This window comes from Solanum dulcamara, chromosome 2 (genome assembly GCF_947179165.1).
Source record: "Solanum dulcamara chromosome 2, daSolDulc1.2, whole genome shotgun sequence".
NCBI lineage: Eukaryota > Viridiplantae > Streptophyta > Magnoliopsida > Solanales > Solanaceae > Solanum > Solanum dulcamara.
In genome coordinates this window covers 77572587-77591446 of record NC_077238.1, presented here as the reverse complement: position 1 = coordinate 77591446, position 18860 = coordinate 77572587, and the positions used below count along the sequence as shown (strand labels likewise).

Below are 18860 nucleotides of genomic sequence, written 5' to 3'. Positions count from 1 at the left end.
TATATAGTGTATTTGTACATAAATACATATATATGGTATCAAAATATGCATCGACACATTAATCAATATATCAGTTCATAAATATAGTTATCTGGTCATCAATTGCCCCTAAGTGCCATCACCACTAAGGAGAAAGAGGGGAGAGAGAAAAAAAAAGAAGAGGTATATAGTTTCCCTGATAGTCCCCATTCTCACAACCTCCGTCTTCCATAATATTTGTGTAAATTATTCATAAATTCTTTTAGAATAATATCTTTTACTTACGTTCCAAAAAAAAAATCACATATTTTTTTCAAAAAAAAAAAAGCACATTCCTTCCTATGGAACACACCCTCAAAGTCAATGGCTCAAATTCATTCTCCCTCTCTCTCACACACACCATTTTTCTATATATTTGTCTCTTCATTCCATTTCTCTCTACTTCCTCCCTTCCATTTCTCTACCAAAAATAAAATATAAAAAAAATCCTATGATGAGGAGAACAACAAGCATGACAAGGATCACCGTTGATGTAATGAACAACGGAGGAGGAAAGCCGTCTGATCATCAACACGTGTCATTAAAATATCACCATAGAAGTTCAAGTGATCAAAGTTTTCATCTTCATCATATAGAAAAAACTACTTATTTCTTGACAACTTGTGGACTTTGTAACCGTCGATTGCCACCTTCTCGTGATATTTACATGTACAGGTAAATATATATATATACTGTGTAAAGAACTTTTTATATGTTATCAATCATATATTTTAAGTTGTCCGCAACTTGATCACGGAAGTAAGGATCTCCAAAATGAAATAAATATCAATTCATACAGAAGAAAAAGTTGTAACAAGGGGCGAAGCTAATTTGACTAAAGAGATTTCATTTTCGTTTTATCGAAAATTTATACTATACAAATAAAATAAAATTTGTTTTTTCTCTTATATTGAAAGAGTTTAAGTTATATAAATTGTTATTGCCGTATACAACAATAACATATTCAGTGTGATTTTATAAGTAAGGTCTGAGAAAGATAACATGTACTCAATTTTAACTCTCCGTGAACCAAAGTATATATAAAAATTAATATGAAAAAAAATATAGTAATGAAGTAGTCATACTAAAAATAATAAATAAATACTATTATCTAAGCAAAAGATAATAAAAACAACAAGTAATTTTAAAAAATCAAAAAAATAAGACAGTTTTCATTAAATCGAACCATAGAGTTTTTATTAAAATATTTGAAAGAGGTCGAAAGTACTCACTTTTTCCAAATTGAAAGGATCTAAATTGTTGAAAAATATATCTAAAATTTAAAAGAGAAACCTAAGAGACCATTTTTGTCATTTTCTTATTTGGTTTATTGCATTATGTAGTAGGTATGAAGGATTCTTTCTAAAAAATTTGTGAGGCAACAATTACTGACATATACTTTAAAAATTAGTATATTATACCATCACATTTTATATTATTGATCATCTTCAACATTTTAGATAATTAATCAAATTGTTGATTAATATTCTTCAATATCATTATTACTGTTGATTTTTTTTTTGCATGAGTTATTTATAATACTTTTACTAACAATAACTTTGTTTTTTTCAATATTTCCATCACAACGTTTACTTTTGCATTTATTTCAAACCATATTTTGAAAAATGATTTCTTGTGCCGAAAGGAGCAAGATGTTAGGGTAATAAGATCTGAGTACACTTAATTTTTTCCAGACGGATTATTTATGAGATTACACTAAATATATATATTTTTGTACGTGAACAGGGGTGATACTGCATTTTGTAGTATGGAGTGTAGGGAAAAACACATGAAAAAAGATAAAAGAAAAGAGAAATCAAAGGTTCCTATCCTTCAAAAGAAGACTGAAAATCATCACAATTACTCAGAATTACCGTCTGAAAATTCTGGCAAGAGTAAAACTATTGCAGCAGCTTGAAGGTTAATTTTGGGAAAAAGAAGAGAGAAGACAAAAATTATGTGTATTTTAAGTAGAAATAACTAGTGTAAATAAATTTTATGCTATTATTGTAATTTATCTTGCTATGAAATGTTTATTGTGTTACTTTTCAGGTAACTAACTAGTTTTAATTAGTTCCTTTGCTTATTTTTACTTGTCCAGTAATGATTTGGCACAACTCTTAAAGAACATAAATAGAATGATAATTTTACTATATCACTCTTTAAATATAATAAATTTAATGCTTTGGAAAATAACTATATTAATAATAAAGATAAATTAGGAATTACGTGATAAATTATTTATTAATTTTTTAAATTAAACAAGTAAAAGTGGATATATATTTTTAATATAGTAGACAGGTAAAAATGAATAAATAGAGTACTTAATTACATAGTATTACTTACATCCGATTTCGAGGAAATGAGATTTGTCGCCCACTTACTGAATTCAAGTTGTAATTCCACAGCCCAATGCAATCGCACCACTCTCGAGTGATTCACAAGAATTAATCCGTTTTTATTTGCCTTGGTGATGGATGTATTGACGCGATAAATTCAAGGTGAGGTGCCATGGTGTATGCTTTTTGCGGACGATATAGTCTTGATCGATGAGACTCGTAGCGGAGTTAATGCTAAGCTGGAGGATTGGAGACACACCCTGGAGTCTAAAGAGTTTAAGCTGAGTAGGACCAAGACAGAGTACTTAGAGTGCAAGTTCAGTGAGACACCTCATGAGGTTGGCGCGGAAGTTATGCTTGGTGACCAGGCCATCCAAAAGAAAGGTAGTTTCAAGTACCTGGGGTCTATCATGCAAGGCAGCGGGGAGATTGACGACGATGTCACACATCGTATTGGGGCAGGATGGATGAAATGGAGGCTCGCTTCCGGGGTGCTCTGTGACAAGAAGGTGCCACCACAACTTAAGGGCAAGTTCTACAAAGTGGTTGTTAGACCGGCTATGTTATATGGGGCGGAGTGTTGGCCAATTAAGGTCTCTCACGTCCAAAAGATGAAAGTAGCCGAGATGAGAATGTTGAGATGGATGTGTGGGCATACCAGGAGCGACAGGATTAGAAACGAGGCTATTCGGGATAAGGTAGGAGTGGCCTCAGTGGAAGACAAGATGCGGAAAATGCGACTTATGTGGTTTGGGCTTGTGAAGAGGAGAGACACAGATGCCCCAGTGAGGAGGTGTGAGAGGTTGGCCATGGATGGCTTCAGAAGAGGTAGGGGTAGGCCGAAGAAATATTGGGGAGAGGTGATTAGACAAGACATGGCGCAGTTACAGCTTACCGAGGACATGACCTTAGATAGGAGTGTGTGGAGGACCCGCATTCGGGTAGAAGGCTAGTACATAGTCGCGTTACCCTACCCTATTAGTAGGCGCATTAGCGCACTATAATTTCATTTATGGAGGACTCAGATTAGGATTAAAGGCTAAGTGATTCATCTTTTGCACTATAGTAGTTGTAGTTCTGCTCATTGTTTATTGCCTTTTGATTTCTGCATTGTATTGTTGTTTATAGTTGTAGCGCCGTTGTACTTTGACTGTCTTATCTATCTTATCTTATCTTATTTATTTATTTATTGTAGTTATGCCTCTTTCTTTCCGTACCACTCTACCACGACTTTCCCTTTTGCTATTCCTGTTTTCATCTTGTTTTCTATATGTTTGCCCCTATCTGACCTTTTATCTTGTCCTCTCTTAAAGCTGAGGGTCTTTCGGAAACAGCCGCTCTACCTTTCAAGGTGGGGGTTAGGTCTGCGTACAATCTACCCTTTACAGACCCCACATTATGGGATTATACTGGGTTTGTTGTTGTTGTTATCATTGATTGATCTGATACTGGACTCATTCTTGATTGTGTCCAAGATGATTTTACATTATACATCTGACAGTGCAAGAATTGTTTTACACTATCATTGCAATTTAACTTGTGATACAAAGCTAGTTTCCAATTTACTAGGTTGTCACTAAATGTTAATATATCAAGATGTACTTATAAATTACCTTATATAAGTGACCTGAATGCCTGAAAATATTGTATATTGTTAGCAATGGTGGAACCAAGAATTTGGTGAAGGGTGTACAAATTTTCTTCTCAGTTGTGTTAAGGATGTGCAAAATTAGATATACATTAATAATATCTAACATTTAACTTTTGTACACCGCATCATTTTTCGGTGAAAGATGTGCACTGAACCACCCTATTAGGTGGCTCCATACAACTTAAACTCTTATGGAATAAAGGGGAAAGTATGGATCACTAACACCTTGTTTGGATGGTTGTTATTCGTTGTATTATATTATTAATTTAAATATAATATTTGTTTTAATTGTTACTTAAATTTTATTGTATCGTATCATTTAAATTCATCATTAGGCAATGACGAAAGTCCATTTTGTGTAATGATCGATTTGGTGTGACGCGTTGTTACCTTATTATTTTATTCTTATTTTGTCTTTACTTATTATTTAATAATCCTATTTTATATTTCATCCTAACTTTTCGTAGTAGCTCTACCTCATGTCCTACTTTTCTTGTAGGTTTATCATGCAAATTATCAATGTGCGACACTATGTAACAATGGAGAACAATACAATCATTCCAAATGGTGTATTACTTAAAAAAATACATTCGCTACAATACAACACAACACAATACACTATAATATATTATGAAATAATACGTAACAACCATCCATACAAGGCGTAAAACAAAATTTAAATCACCATGTTGTATTTTTTTTTCGATAGAAACAAGATTTTGCTGGCTCTATCTGAGCTAAAGCAACCAACATACAATTTGGAGCTAAGAGGGCCAAAAACATGAAGAGAAGCAATTACAATAAACAGGACTTAGGCCCTTTAAGCTCATGCACTTCCCAATCATGCCACACTTTGCTTAATCATATGATGATGAGAATAGAAAACAGAAAATAGAAGATAGAAAAGGGAAAAAAAATAGAGAATGATCTTTCTACACATACAACTACACTTGAGTTGAGTCCATTCTCTTCTAGTAATTTCCTTCATCTGCATATTTTCATTTGTATTCCAAAATCATGTTGTTCTCTGGTGCCAAACCAACACAAGCTCTCATTATGTTCTCAAGCATTGCCCTCTGCTTTGAAAGGGCATTCACCACTGGAGTACCTGGTGGTACCTGTTTTTCCAATTCACAACAACAGTTAATGAAATAATAAAGGGCAACCCAGTGCACGAAGCATCCCCCATCCGGGGAAGTAAGAATCAACAGATGACTAGCAAAAAGAAGAATAGAGCTAAAATGATCAAGAACCATAGGAAGCTAGTACATTTAACCGTGGCGCATGAATTGGAAGTTGGTAATTAAGTAAGAAAATGGCTCTAATGAAACTAATTGTATATCTGCTCGTGCATACAAGGAAACATTCTATCCTTTTGCAAAACCTTTCTCTGTCTATGTCACTCGGACTGTCCAAAAATGATGTCGTGCTCATGCCGGATCCTCCGAAAATGCAATATTTACGAAGGATCCGAAAGACGCTTTTGGAAGAGTCTGAGCAACTCATGTGTACATGATAATGAACACACCCTTTGTGATCCATGTGAAGTCCTTTTTTCAGTTTGCTCTGACCTTTGCATATTTTTTAGACTATGTCCATATGGAGATAATAATAATAACTGCTTTTGTGTTGGCATCATTTCTAATTTATCTGTGGACCACAGATTTCTCTGGTCATTTACTTAAAATAAATGAAAGAAACGAATTATTTCATATCAGCTATAGCTCTAGCACATGCTCTGACCAAACTATCTGCCAATTATATATTCACTCTGGCAACTTTTTCGCCAACACTTTATAATTGCACATTGTTACTTTTGAGTTGTTTGCTCGGACTCTTCAAAAATTAACAGTTGCGTGTCACATCCTCCCAAAGTAGTGTATTCTTAGAGGATCCTATACAACTGTGGCAATATTTTTGAAGAGTTCGAGCAACATAGCTTTTGAATCTATTTGAACTGAACGAGTATATAACCCTCATAGAAACTTTACCAGAGGAGCCTTGGTGAGGTAGCTGAGAATAGTAGCCACAGGGTGGAAGGAGTGGAACTTCCCCTGAAAACAGAATCACTTCTCATCAGAACAATCACACAACATGATGAAGTGTAAATCATTGAAGACATTGAGAAAGAAACTGACCTCCCCTTCAGCTTTGAGTTGAATGCGAGTGCTGAGTTCGGCAAGAAGGACCAAGTCCAGGATAATTGGAGCTGCCAAAAGAGAGTCCTCACATGTATTGTGCAAAACTATGGTGCTCTTTCCACCCATGAAAATCTCTGATGTGTACTCATCCATTGCCCTCTTGCTGTCTCCAACATATGGAATGTACTGAAATCCCAAATCAAACATGGTCAGGGTGTTGACAAATTAATATGCCTGTTTATGTACAGTAACTTTAACTTTCACACATTATATTATTACCTTAATCACAACAACATGGTCAGGGTGCTCGCCAGATTCATAGAGAATGGCATTGCTAGCAACCATATCATCGACAACATTGCTTTTTGAGATCTCTTTAGACCGGAAAGTTTGAGGGGCAGAAAGATTCATTCCATCATTGTTACCCAAGTGATTGTAGCTCACTATTGACGTTGGCTGTAATACAAACACCACGAGTTTCAGCATGGCTATACCATTTCTCTATAAAGAAACTCCATCTTCAAATTACAAGTACACGTATGTGTTTAATCTATGTACATAAAGTGCTTCAACATTTAAACATTCTACAAGAATTAACAGCAAAAGTCATACCTTAATGCCAGCTCCAACAAGGAAATCAACTAACACAGATTTCATCTTGGTTTGACCACTCTTAAAGTCATCACCACCAATTAAAGTGTTCCTCTTGATGGCCAAATCAATAAGACCTGAGAAATTGTATCAGCAAAAAATACTTAAATTATAAAAGCAAAGCTGTTGCTGGTTTTCAGCAGCAGTTATACTCTCAATAACTCGTGACAATTGTAATCGGGATTCCATACCTGGGACAAAGGTGTTTTGAGGGCTTCCATTGATGAAAGGCACATTTTCAAGAATACAAGCAATAGCATGCAATGTAGAGGGAGATATTTCAGCCTCATTTCTATCCACAGCAGCTAAAAGGTTTTCCATGGTGTCGTTAAAGCCAACAACCACATTGCTGTACCTTTCGGTGTTGGCAGTCCACAGAACCACTATCTTGTCTACCTTGTTCTTCTCCTTGAACTCCCTAAATTACCAAGAAGACATGTTATTTACAGTCTAAACTAAAAATCACATCATTTTTTCCAGAAAAGCCGACAACGTTGTACAAGATTGAAGACAATCAAGATTATAACTTTTACCTAATATCTTTAACAATTTGATCAACTTGCTCTTTCTTGGTTCCCTTGATCACATTGTTGGCACGTGCTTCTTGGTTAGCAGCAATGAAGTCAGGGTCATAGATACCAGGAAGGGGGACCATGGATTCCATGTAGGGCCTCAGCTGTTTTTGCAGATCAATGTCAAAAACCTTTGCCCTGACCATGGCATCTGCCAAATTCATGTTGCTAATGTCCCATCCTCCAAACACTATGTCGTCTGGGTTGACCTATTTCACCATCAGATCATATATATCAGTGTGAATCTAATTTCATGTCATTTAAACAGTAATTAAAGGTTATAAGACGGAGTAACTTTTCATGACTAATACTATAAAGAGTTTGTTAAACTGTCAGGGTCGTTTGGTTGCAAGCATAACGGATAATAATCCTGGGACAAAAAGGGAGATTATTTTATCATGTGTTTGGTTAATCTTGTGATCCGGTATAAGAAATCCCAGGATTATCATCCCTTACATCTCAATTTTTTTAGTCCAATGAACCTAACATTTATCAGTACAAGTATATCAACTAACTATTCAATCATTAATCAACCCCATATAATATAATTTTCATGCAGGGGCGGGGCTAACATTTCAATTACGAGTTCAGTAAAACCCACTAACTTTGATACAAACCCTGTATTTGTGTAAAACAATCCACTTAACATGTATAAATCATTTATCAAAAACCCCATAAGTTGCTCTTTTTCGATTCTCGAACTCATAAGCTCAAAATCCTACCTCCGCCTCTTTGACAATCACACATTATAATCCCAGTATAACTTGTTCACAAAACAAAGGACCTGGTAAGTGCTTAAGTATATCCTCTTATTATCCAACTATCCATAAAGCCACATAAAGTTACTTCACTAAAGGCAAATTAACCAATTGGAGAATTTTAGTACTTCAGTTAATTGACTATCTGAACTTTCGCCTTATTAGCGAGAATTCGATTCCCCACCTTATAATCCCCAATCCCACTCCCACCCCCCACTCTCAACCCCACCCCACACCCCATTCCCCCAATTTGGGGGGGAAAAAACGAGGTGAGTACCATGGGAAGGAGGCTCTTGAAGGGTGCATACATCTCTTCGCCATTGAAAGACCCAACTCGAATTGTTGATGCCTGAGTAAGAGACCCAAAATAATTGGCTTGCTGCACCTTTTCTTTGGTTGCCCATGAAATTCCTCTGCCAAAAATAAGCAAAACCCATCATTTAGAATCCCAAAATGACATTACAAAAATCGACATATAAAACATGAATTAGAACCAACACTGAAGTACTCCTTCATTTTTAACCAGAAATCTTGGGTTCAGTTCTCAGGCACACAATCACCTCTGTTAGGAGCGCTTTACCCAATGTGGACTTTCCGACGCAAACTCAGATTTACTCGGACATGATTAAAAAAAATGAAATTAGAGAAAAACAGAAAAACTCACTCTCGATGTGCAATAACACCTCCAGTCAATGTTGAACCATTGTTTCCTCCCCATCCAACAAGCATAACCCTAAAAAAGAAAAATCCACAAATTTTTCACCCATTGTTTTTTAAAAAAAATGAAATCTGAGAAAGAATGAAGAAACGAACCCTAATTTTGGCACATGGGTATCAGTTTTAAATTCATATTTGACAGATTTAGGCTTGACAATCCATTGATAAGTGCCATTTCTTTCTTCATGAACAAGCTCTGTGGTTTCATAATCATACACAGAATGAATTTCATTCTCTGTATACTTCACATTTGGGCTTTCCACCTTAAAATTTTCAATAAACATTTTGTCAAAAATAGAGAAGAAAGAAATCAGAGAAATAATTCAATTCAGACGAATAAGAACAAGTGTTCACAATCTATTTGAATTTGCTGCCATGGAAGTGTACATATCTATAGCGCTTTGAATATTGGCTTATAAGCTATTTTTATTATCATTATTTATTTATTTTTTGTGTTTGATTGTCAACTTAAAATTATTTTATACTTAAAATAAGTTCTAATAAATAGTTGAGTTTATTTGAATGAACTTATTTTAAGCCGTCTATAAGTTGAAAACAGCCCGCACCTATTTATTTATTTTAACTGAAGTTTTCAACTTATAAGCTACTTAAAAATAAATTAAAACAAGCTAATAAACTCTATTTTATTTTTTTATTTTGTGAAGAGAAAAATACAAGTGGCACTTTGTTAGTGGAGTTCCACAATAAAGTGAAAGCTATAGCCATGCAAAAATTTGAGAGATACATAGAGCTTAGATCCATCAATATGGATTGTGGTAGAATAGCGTGAGATTATTTTACCTTTAATTAAAAGTTTTGAATTCAAGTCTTAGGTAGAAAAAAAATCTTGTTGGGAGTGTCATTCTCAAATGAGCCCTGAAGTGAGGAATTTGAATTTAATCAGAGCTTCAATTCGGACTCTAGACATCGAAGGGAAAACCAAAAAAATAATAATATACATATTCATCTAATTAATTGTTTAATCATAATAAGTTAAACATGATTTGGTGTAAATATAGAGTACGGGTAGGGAGGGAGAGTATTAGTGACATATGCGAATGAACCAATAACTTTTATTTAAATTTTATATTTGTATCAAGAAATTTATTACACATATATAACTAAATAATTGATTATGAATCTAGTAACTATAATGACTATGAATTTGATGGCAAGTTTAAAACACGTAAACTTGTATTAAATTTTTTTTATCTTCTTTTATATTTACTAGCCTTTTACCTGTTTGTCTTTTAAGTTCAATATGTCGATGATGAAATGTTAACAAATGCTTTACCCACAAGTTTATAAAATCTTATAGTCACAAAAATATAATACTAACATGTTTATAATTACAAATTTCAAAAATGTAGTATTTGTTTCTCAAACTCCATATATATTTGAATTTTGCCACATAAATGAAATAAAGAGTTTAGATGTTTATGTTATCAAAGATTAATATTGACTGGAAGTGTTAAAAAATTGCTATTAATGTATATATTTGAAATCTTTTTTTAATTTTTATTTGGAAAAAGGCTAAAATGTGTCATAAAACTTTGAAAAAAGGCTCAAAGTTCGATGGCATATTTGAGTTTTTTTCCTTTTTTATTTTATTGGAGTGAGAGACATGTGGGTTAGGCTTCTTGCGTGGCTTAGTGTTGTAAAGCTGATTTTGAAGATTTCTAATTAGGCTGTTTTATTGGTGTTTTTGTTAATAATAATATGATTAAACATAATTTTATACTTTTAATTATAGCTACCCATGTGCACGACAGGTGATTTTGGTTTCATTATTTGAAGAGCAATATCAAATTTAGTATTTTTAATCAGTAAGTGTGTGGCCTTTTTATTGTATATGCTTCCGTTTTAAATTTTGCCAAAAAAAAAAAACTAACTCATATCTATTGCAATGTTTTATTGTCCAAACCTACTTTCCTACATGCTTTACCAACCTATATTTATTTAAAATGTAATTCTTTCATAAAACCATTGCACCGAAGCAAAATAAATAATATGTAATAATAATAAAAAAATATAGTAAAAGAGTAATAATATTGCTTTAAAAAATTATGAAATTTTATATTTTTCAAATTTTCCTTACCACTTTTTAAATCCAAATTATATATTCAAAAGTTAAATCAGCTTCTAGTCAAATAAATAATTTTAAGTGTATATCCAAATGCCTATTAATTAAAATCCAGAAATGCATAGTATTAGTGTACCCTTGATCCACACATGTTTTTTTTATATCAATAAAAAAGATCTTGCATAGCTGTTCTCTTTATTTATCTACATATTTTTTCATTAGAAAACAGAGTCATCAAAAGATTCTAATTTGAAAAAATCCTCAAATCGAGTATTTACATTTTCAAATCATTTTAAGGTCCAATAAAAAAGTGTTTTTTTTTTAAAAAAAGAAACGTCTCTTGAGTATAAACTTTATTGTTACTTCATCAGACATCACTATTTAATATGTATTTATTTTTTCATATTTTTTTACAAATCTATTTAATTCGCAATAACTTCAAATATGTAATGTATGAAGTTTCACATATATAAAGATCAAACATTTCTATTGAAATTCATATAAAAATAACTGAATTTCAACAACATGTGCATGAATTTCAGATAAAAATGATGAAGTTCAACATTTAGGGACTCAACGTCCTTGCTAAGTTTTGTTCAACCAACTAATTGAGGAGAGTTCGACTTTTGATATAACATATATTTTACAATCCAAAATCATGACACATATTATCTGTTTTAATCCAATAGACCTCACAAATTTATTTCTTAGGCTACATAATGATTTAACTCAAAAATGTGCGTATCATGTGAACTTGTGTTTATCTTATAAAATCCTTAACTTTTCTTTTTCATTCCGATGTGAAATTCACTTGACCTATCATATGTATCGTTTTAAAAAAACAATACACATCACAAATGCATTATACCAAACTATGAATATGAATCTTAGAACAAAGCATTTAAGAAAATTGGCATATGTCCCAAAATTTGGTGTTATTCATAGTAAATTGACAAGCATATTCATATAGTCATAAAAATAATATTGGAAGTTACATTCACCATGACTTAATTGGGTCAACATCGCTAAAATCCAAAGAGACAACCATCAATTTCCTCAACAATTCATAACCACTAATATATGTGGCCATGTGCTCATCAATGACCAATGGTTTCATCTTTTTTCCTACACCATAATTATGTATTTTTAGGTCCATGGACTAGGGTTTTAGAAGGAGTAGCTAACTAATCAATTTATGGGATAATTAACATTACTTTTATAAATAGATCCGAACCAATAATATTTTTTAATAATATGCTTCAATAGAGCAAATATGAGAGGAACTAATAGATACAAAATAGTGTAAAAAAACATTTTAGATAGTTTTAAGAAACACCAAGAATATCATCTTGGATTTGTGGGAGGAAGAGAATTTCAATATTCCTTTTATTTTTAGAGGTAAAATCACATCAGTGTTAGAAATGTATTCAACTCATTCCAAAGACTTTTGAGTTTTGTAAAATAGGAAAAAACATTCAAGCTACATTGTGAGAGTGAAGGTAATGATTTTTGAATCTGATGTATTGCTAGTACATTTTTTGTGAAGATTGATTTTTAAGATTTTGTCATACTTGGTATGTATGACTTCTTTAGCTAAGATCAGGTTCCACCAAATGAGCTACCCATGATAGAATCATACTGTTACATTGATTTCACAACGCATACTTTATTGCTAAATTTATATCATTCGTTATTTAATATGTTATGATAGGTCAAACTAAAATAATTTATTTTGTCTTATTAGGTCTAATCCGTTGGACATCTATCCAATTTTTCACTTTTTTGAATTTCTTGAAATTTCTTTTTTCTATTATTGGTGGTATTAAAATGTTGGTATGTCTGGATATTTTATCCATCTTTTAAAAAAAATGGATATCTCAAAAAAATATTTTAAGTTCAATTCGTGTTTTTTCTCTTCATCCAGACCTTTTTTGATCCCATGCTTTCCGTTGGTCAACAACCAACTAAAATCTCTACACTTCTTACTCGTACAGGCTTGACGGAGTTAAGCTGTATTGAGGGAATCGCTTCCTCCGACTCGACTTCTTAGATTAAAGATGATTCATGTATCTACTTCAATGATACCATAGTTCCATACTATTATAGAAGAATATCCGAATAAAATATGCATCTCTTCGACTCCTTTATATTCATTCAAATTCTCTTTTAGCCCAGTCCATGACACTGCAAGGCAATGTCACTTCGGTTCGATTCGATTTCGATATGAGCCTAGTATATTGAGACTTTGAGCTTAATACTCAACCAGTTAAACGAGAAGATAAAAAGAGTTCATCTAATTTTTAAAATTTATACTTGAAATAAAATGATTACTTTATTATTACTGCTACTTAATTGGATAAAATTAGAATTTGTAGGTATACTGATGGAGAAGACAAAAGAATAATTTAAACATTGAAAGCTCCTTAATGACAGTGTTTTTCAAGAAATACAATACATTTATAAGACACTTTCTAAAAATTTACTATAAAAATAAATAATAAAAAAAATACGAATTGGTGAAGCTCATCATAGTTTAGATTACTTCAAGTTGTAATATTCTTCATTTTGTATATAATGTAATATATTAGTGAGTATATTTAAGAAAGAATTAGTCAGCAATAATTTTATCAGAAAAGGTAAAAAATAGTTGAATACCGCATTTTAAATTAATTATTTTGAAGAGAATTTACATTGTATACTTCTCTTATGACTTAAAATGAAGTTTGCACATTTGAGCAAAATTTGCATACATATAATTAGTAATTTCAAGTATGGGATTTGGAGAGATTGATGTGTACGCAATCATATTCTATCTTCTGAAGGTAAATAAATTATTTTCAATAGGTCCTAAACTCAAATGAAACATATATAACTCAAGTATGAAAAGAAAATACAATAGTGAAGAAATCATACTTAAAGATAAAAGGAGAAGAAGAAACAAACAAGATGTAAATGAAGAAAAGAAAACATGTAATAAATCGAAGAATAAGATACTAGTAGTAGAGAAAACTAGACAACATTCAAATACATACTAACCATATATTCTTATTATCACTCTCTATACCTTCGTATATAGGGTCATGTCCTCAGTAAGCTGCATATGTGTCATATCCTGTCTAATCACCTCTCCTCAATATTTTTTTCAATCTACCTCTACTTCTTCTCATACCCCCTCTTCTAACCAACCTCTCATACCTCCTCATTAGGCATTTGTGCATCTCCTCTTCACATGTCCAAACTATCTCAACCTTGACTCCCTCGTCTTATCCACCATGAAGGATACTCCCACCATGTCCCAAATATCTTTGTTTCGAATTATATCTCTCCTAATATGTCCAATTCATCCGCCCCGTTCCAATACGATATGTAATATCATCGTCAACCCCCGCCCCCCCCATTTTACATGCATCATCTTCTGAAAATGACTATTTGATGATACATTCTGTACCATACTAAAAAAAAATCTTCACAGACTTATTAGCTAAATGACAATTGGCACCATACAATAGGCTCAGATCAAGCACAAGTTTTTCAAAATTAACAAATAGACTAAAATGTTAATTTTAGCATATACTATATAATACTCGTTTTAGCAAAGGAAAATAATAATCAGTAATTACTAAATGATACTAATAGAACAGTAACAGCAAGCTCACGAGCTACAGAAAATGCAATTTCATAATTTTGTCCCCATCGCCAAACTGCAAGAAGTCTTTTCCAGATGATCCTAGAAGACTATATACTCTACATAACATGTACAAAATCTTTGCTTCAACGCTACTCAGCGAATCACAACCTCCATCCACAATCAAAATCGCCAAATCGTAGCAATACATGCTCACTTCGTTCAATCAGGGAATAGGATATGCACGTCTCAAGTGTGTCAACAGGTCTATATAGTTAAAGCCTACTGAATGGCGTCACATGCCAGCACACACAAGGCTTTGTGCGAATTGAGATCTTGTCATAGAAGGACAGAGTAATAAGAGTTCATAACTCATAAAGGAGGTTCGGTTTTGCTCTGACAGTGAAACGAGTTGCAGCACAATTTTCTTTGAAACCAACAGAGGAATGAAGAAAACAATGTGTTACAAAGTAGGGAAAACTAGAGTCAAGTTCAGCAGAACCATCTTGAACTTCTACAAGCCAAGCATGTTTAGATAGTCATAGCTCGTCTGAGACGATTAATTAACTCAATCTCGTAGAGCATCTTGGCATTAGTTAGTCATAAACCACTTCAAATCAGTACAACCTCTTGCTTCTTCAAGTTTCCATCTTTTATCACTTAACAAGACTAAGATTAGTTGACAGTTCCAACTGACATTCATGACCTTAAATAGTAAAACAAAATATTAGTACTAGAATGTTGCTCCACTCTGAACAAGCAATAACAAAAAAATCTCAACTCCAGAGGTCGAACTTTTGGCTCACCTACTGAGAATGCCAAATAAGAGCAACAGCATACTAGCACTTTAGACTCTTTCTAAAGCCAGAAATTTTTCATTAGAACTCTGGGATATTGAATATGATCAGAAGCCAACAGATCAACTATGCAGAGCAACCTGATATTCGAATTGAGCAACTACAGAAGCATAACACTTGGGTTCAAAGGACTATTAAGAGTTTGATGTCTCATTTATACTGCTTCGAAGCATTATAAGTTTCAGAGATGGATCTTAACAACTTCTTGATAAATTGGGATGGTCGGGCTAATACTAGAACATCATGAGCAGAAACCAGCTTTCTAGACATAAAAATCTGATACCATACTCACAAAATGTGACTGAATATGCCTTGATGTATACACAACAAAAAGGAAGAGAGGAAATTCTTGAGAATAACTTCATTATTTCATTATTTTTGGACGGAATACAACCAGTTAATTCTTACTTAACTAACAGTAGGAATAAATTACAAATCATGTCAATAACGAGATATAATAGGTCGTTTTTTCTATATTATCAAAAAAACAAAAATGCATCCCAAGATACAAACAGTCACACAATTAGAAAGAGGAAATGAGATTACGAAAATGTTTATTTGAATTCTCATTCTCAATTACATCTACAAAGAACAATACCTCATGTCCGAGTACAAGACGAGTCAAAATCATCTGGAGCAACTCTAGCAATCCAATTGTTAAGTGTCTTCTTAATATCAGCATGATTAACGTAAGCCAATTCATACATACTACACAAATTCACCACAAGAGTCTCATTCAATGCAACAGTCGGAACCCTCTCCAAAGCATTCTCCAACACCTTAATAGCATCCGATAAATCCCTCGAATACATCAAACACAAAGCCTTATTATTCATAGCCACCATATCCATTCCATCCCTCTCGATACACTCTTCATACTCCCTTACAGCAGATACATAATCCTTCTCCACTATATACATCAATGCCTTACTCCTACTCACCAAATTCTTCAACCCCACTTCACTTTCACTCCCTATCATTCCCTCCACCGCGCTAAACGCCTTTTTCGCACCCTCCAAATCTCCATACTGCATTTTCACATATCCTAATTTCGACAACACGTTCGGATCATCATCCCCACATATTTCAATCAGCTCATTCAACAAACATAAACACAATTTGAAATCTTTTTGACTCAAATGATGACTAATTATCGTATTCAACACCAAAATCTCCCTTCTTTTCCACAAATCTTTACTAGGGTTAGTCAAAACTGTAAGTTTTTTCGATCGAATAAAATCAAAAAGTGTATATAACCTGTCGAGTGATTTCATCCGCTGACCGAGAGAGTAGGGAAGATAAGCATGGAGCCAACGGAGAGCAAAGGGGACAAAATTGCCCTTCATATTGGGGTAATGATTAGGGTAATTTTGGTAATGGAATTGTGGGGTGTTGAAATCTTCGCCATCGAGGAGGGTTTCGAGCTCTTGATTAGCATCGACGGGGCGGCGGAGCTTGGTGAGTGCTAAGACGTTGAAAGTGAGGTAGGTGAGGTGTTCGTGAGGTTTAGCGAGGAGGTTGAGCGACCTCGCGTGGCCGACTTTGTCAAGGATTGACTTCCACGCGCCGCGGGTGGCTAGGTCTTGGAGATCGGAGAGGTCATGGCAGATGGCGTTTAAGGAGGTGTATGGATTGTTTAGTGGATCGTCAATGGAAGTGGTGACGGTATCGGGTTGTGGTGGATTTGGGTCGTGTAATCCGGCGGTGTCCATGGAGACGGCGGCGGAGGAGGAGTACGGAGGTTTGGATCGGAGAGCTGAGTTGATCTGGATGTTAGGTGTTAACGCATTTTGGTTTCGAAAATTCGGGTCGGGTTCTCAAGTGGGTTGGATTTGAGATGGAGATGGATCTATTGAATTTTGGAAAAAATCCTCCTCTTGATATTCTTTTTATATATAATAATTGTTTGGGGTTCGATTATTTCAAATTAATATCAAGAAGCCTCACTTAGATGAATAAATATTCTCTTATAAAGACGTGAGTCGTCTTTCTCAAGCACTCATGAGAGTCAAGGTATGTGTAAGGAGCATAAAAGTACTGGGTGGAGTTTGCATAAAATTTAGGTAGAATAAATAAACATGACATTTAACTTGATTTAAGCCTGTATATATCCCTTCAATTAAATTTATATAAAGTTGAACAAATAGACGTATGTATCTTATGTGATATTCTAGGTGGTCAATTTGCATCTTATGTATTGTCCTATGTGTATTATGTCACGTTGGACATGTCTATCTACTTGTTTAATTTTATACATGTTTAAGTTTCTATTTATGCATATTCAAAGTTGGAGGCATAAATGTCAGGTAAAGCCAAGTTAAATGACATGTTTATTATTTATGCTTAGAATTTAAGCATAATACATAAACGTTTCTTTTAACTTGACTTCAGCTAATATCTATGTTTTTCAAGTTTAAATATGGACAACTAAATAATTAAAATTGTATAAAATTGAATAAGTAAACACATTTGTCGTATAAAATATTTTAAATTTATCTACTAAATGACCGTTTTACCATTTAAATTTATTAAGAGCTAGGTAAAAGAGGGTGGACCTCGCACGTGAAAAAATCGAATGCAAAGAAAAATGAGTCGATTTGTCCCCCTTATGCAAGATATACATGAGGGCTAATTCAAACATGATTTTGTAAAAATCTACTTATAATATTTTTGAGCCTATAACGTAAAAAGTGTCCATATTTAAACATGTCCACGTACATTGCTAGAATTTAAACTCTTGCAACATCTAAATTACCAAGTATTTCTTTTTGTAACAGCTGAATTAATTTGTAATAACAATAAATTATTATTGTAACTTTCAACATTCTTGGCCTATATAAATCAACCTTCTTGGTGAATTACCTACCCTGAAATATTCTCTCTTCTTCTCCAAAGTTTTTTTTGAAATTTTTATTCATGTTTAACTGAAATCATTTTTAAATAGTAACTTGACACGATATAATTTTTTATTAGTACATAATTTCTTATTGTTTTCATTACGTTCATAATCAATATCATAGTATTTTTCTAGCAATTCAATCTAATTTTCTGGTTTATATTTAATACATTATTTTAATCTCATTTTAATTGATTAAATTTCTCTATTAAAATATGTTTGTTTCTTTGAGTTAGAATCTAATATTTATTTTTTACACATGATATTAGAGCCAAACATATCTTTATACGTTGCAGCTTATACTAGCTAGTTACATTAACCAAGTATTAATACACTATTACAACAAGCATGCATTTACCAATCTCTTGTAAAAACGAAATATTAACTTAGTATTAAAACATTCATATATTTTGAAATTTCCAACTACACATATATATGTATTTTTTTGGTATTCTTGAGTCGAGAGTCTATCGGAAACAACCTCTCTACCTCAAAGATAGGAGTAAGGTTTTTGTACACGCTATCCTCTCAAGTCCCACTTTGTGAGTTTAC

The 18860-nt window shown here is 33.1% G+C and overlaps 3 protein-coding genes across 3 annotated transcripts; 1 reads left to right on the top strand and 2 right to left on the bottom strand.

Annotated features, from left to right (window-relative positions):
- Positions 1-314: 314 nt before the first annotated feature.
- Positions 315-2104, top strand: LOC129877577 (protein INCREASED RESISTANCE TO MYZUS PERSICAE 1-like). Its single transcript, XM_055953100.1, has 2 exons — positions 315-693; positions 1765-2104. The coding sequence occupies exons 1-2, from the start codon at positions 470-472 to the stop codon at positions 1934-1936; spliced, it is 396 nt and encodes a 131-aa protein (XP_055809075.1). The 5' UTR covers positions 315-469; the 3' UTR covers positions 1937-2104.
- Positions 2105-4607: 2503 nt separating this feature from the next.
- LOC129880829 (inositol-3-phosphate synthase-like) lies at positions 4608-9223 on the bottom strand. The gene is made up of 10 exons (XM_055955046.1): positions 8944-9223; positions 8795-8863; positions 8408-8543; positions 7334-7581; positions 6992-7218; positions 6762-6877; positions 6429-6605; positions 6147-6335; positions 6000-6062; positions 4608-5126 (listed from the first exon to the last, which is right to left on the bottom strand). The coding sequence occupies exons 1-10, from the start codon at positions 9129-9131 to the stop codon at positions 5007-5009; spliced, it is 1533 nt and encodes a 510-aa protein (XP_055811021.1). The 5' UTR covers positions 9132-9223; the 3' UTR covers positions 4608-5006.
- A 5315-nt stretch (positions 9224-14538) lies between these two features.
- LOC129880828 (uncharacterized) lies at positions 14539-17337 on the bottom strand. The gene is made up of 2 exons (XM_055955045.1): positions 16011-17337; positions 14539-15261 (listed from the first exon to the last, which is right to left on the bottom strand). Exon 1 carries the CDS (start codon positions 17122-17124, stop codon positions 16012-16014), a length of 1113 nt encoding a protein of 370 aa, XP_055811020.1. The 5' UTR covers positions 17125-17337; the 3' UTR covers positions 14539-15261; position 16011.
- Between the last annotated feature and the right edge of the window lie 1523 nt (positions 17338-18860).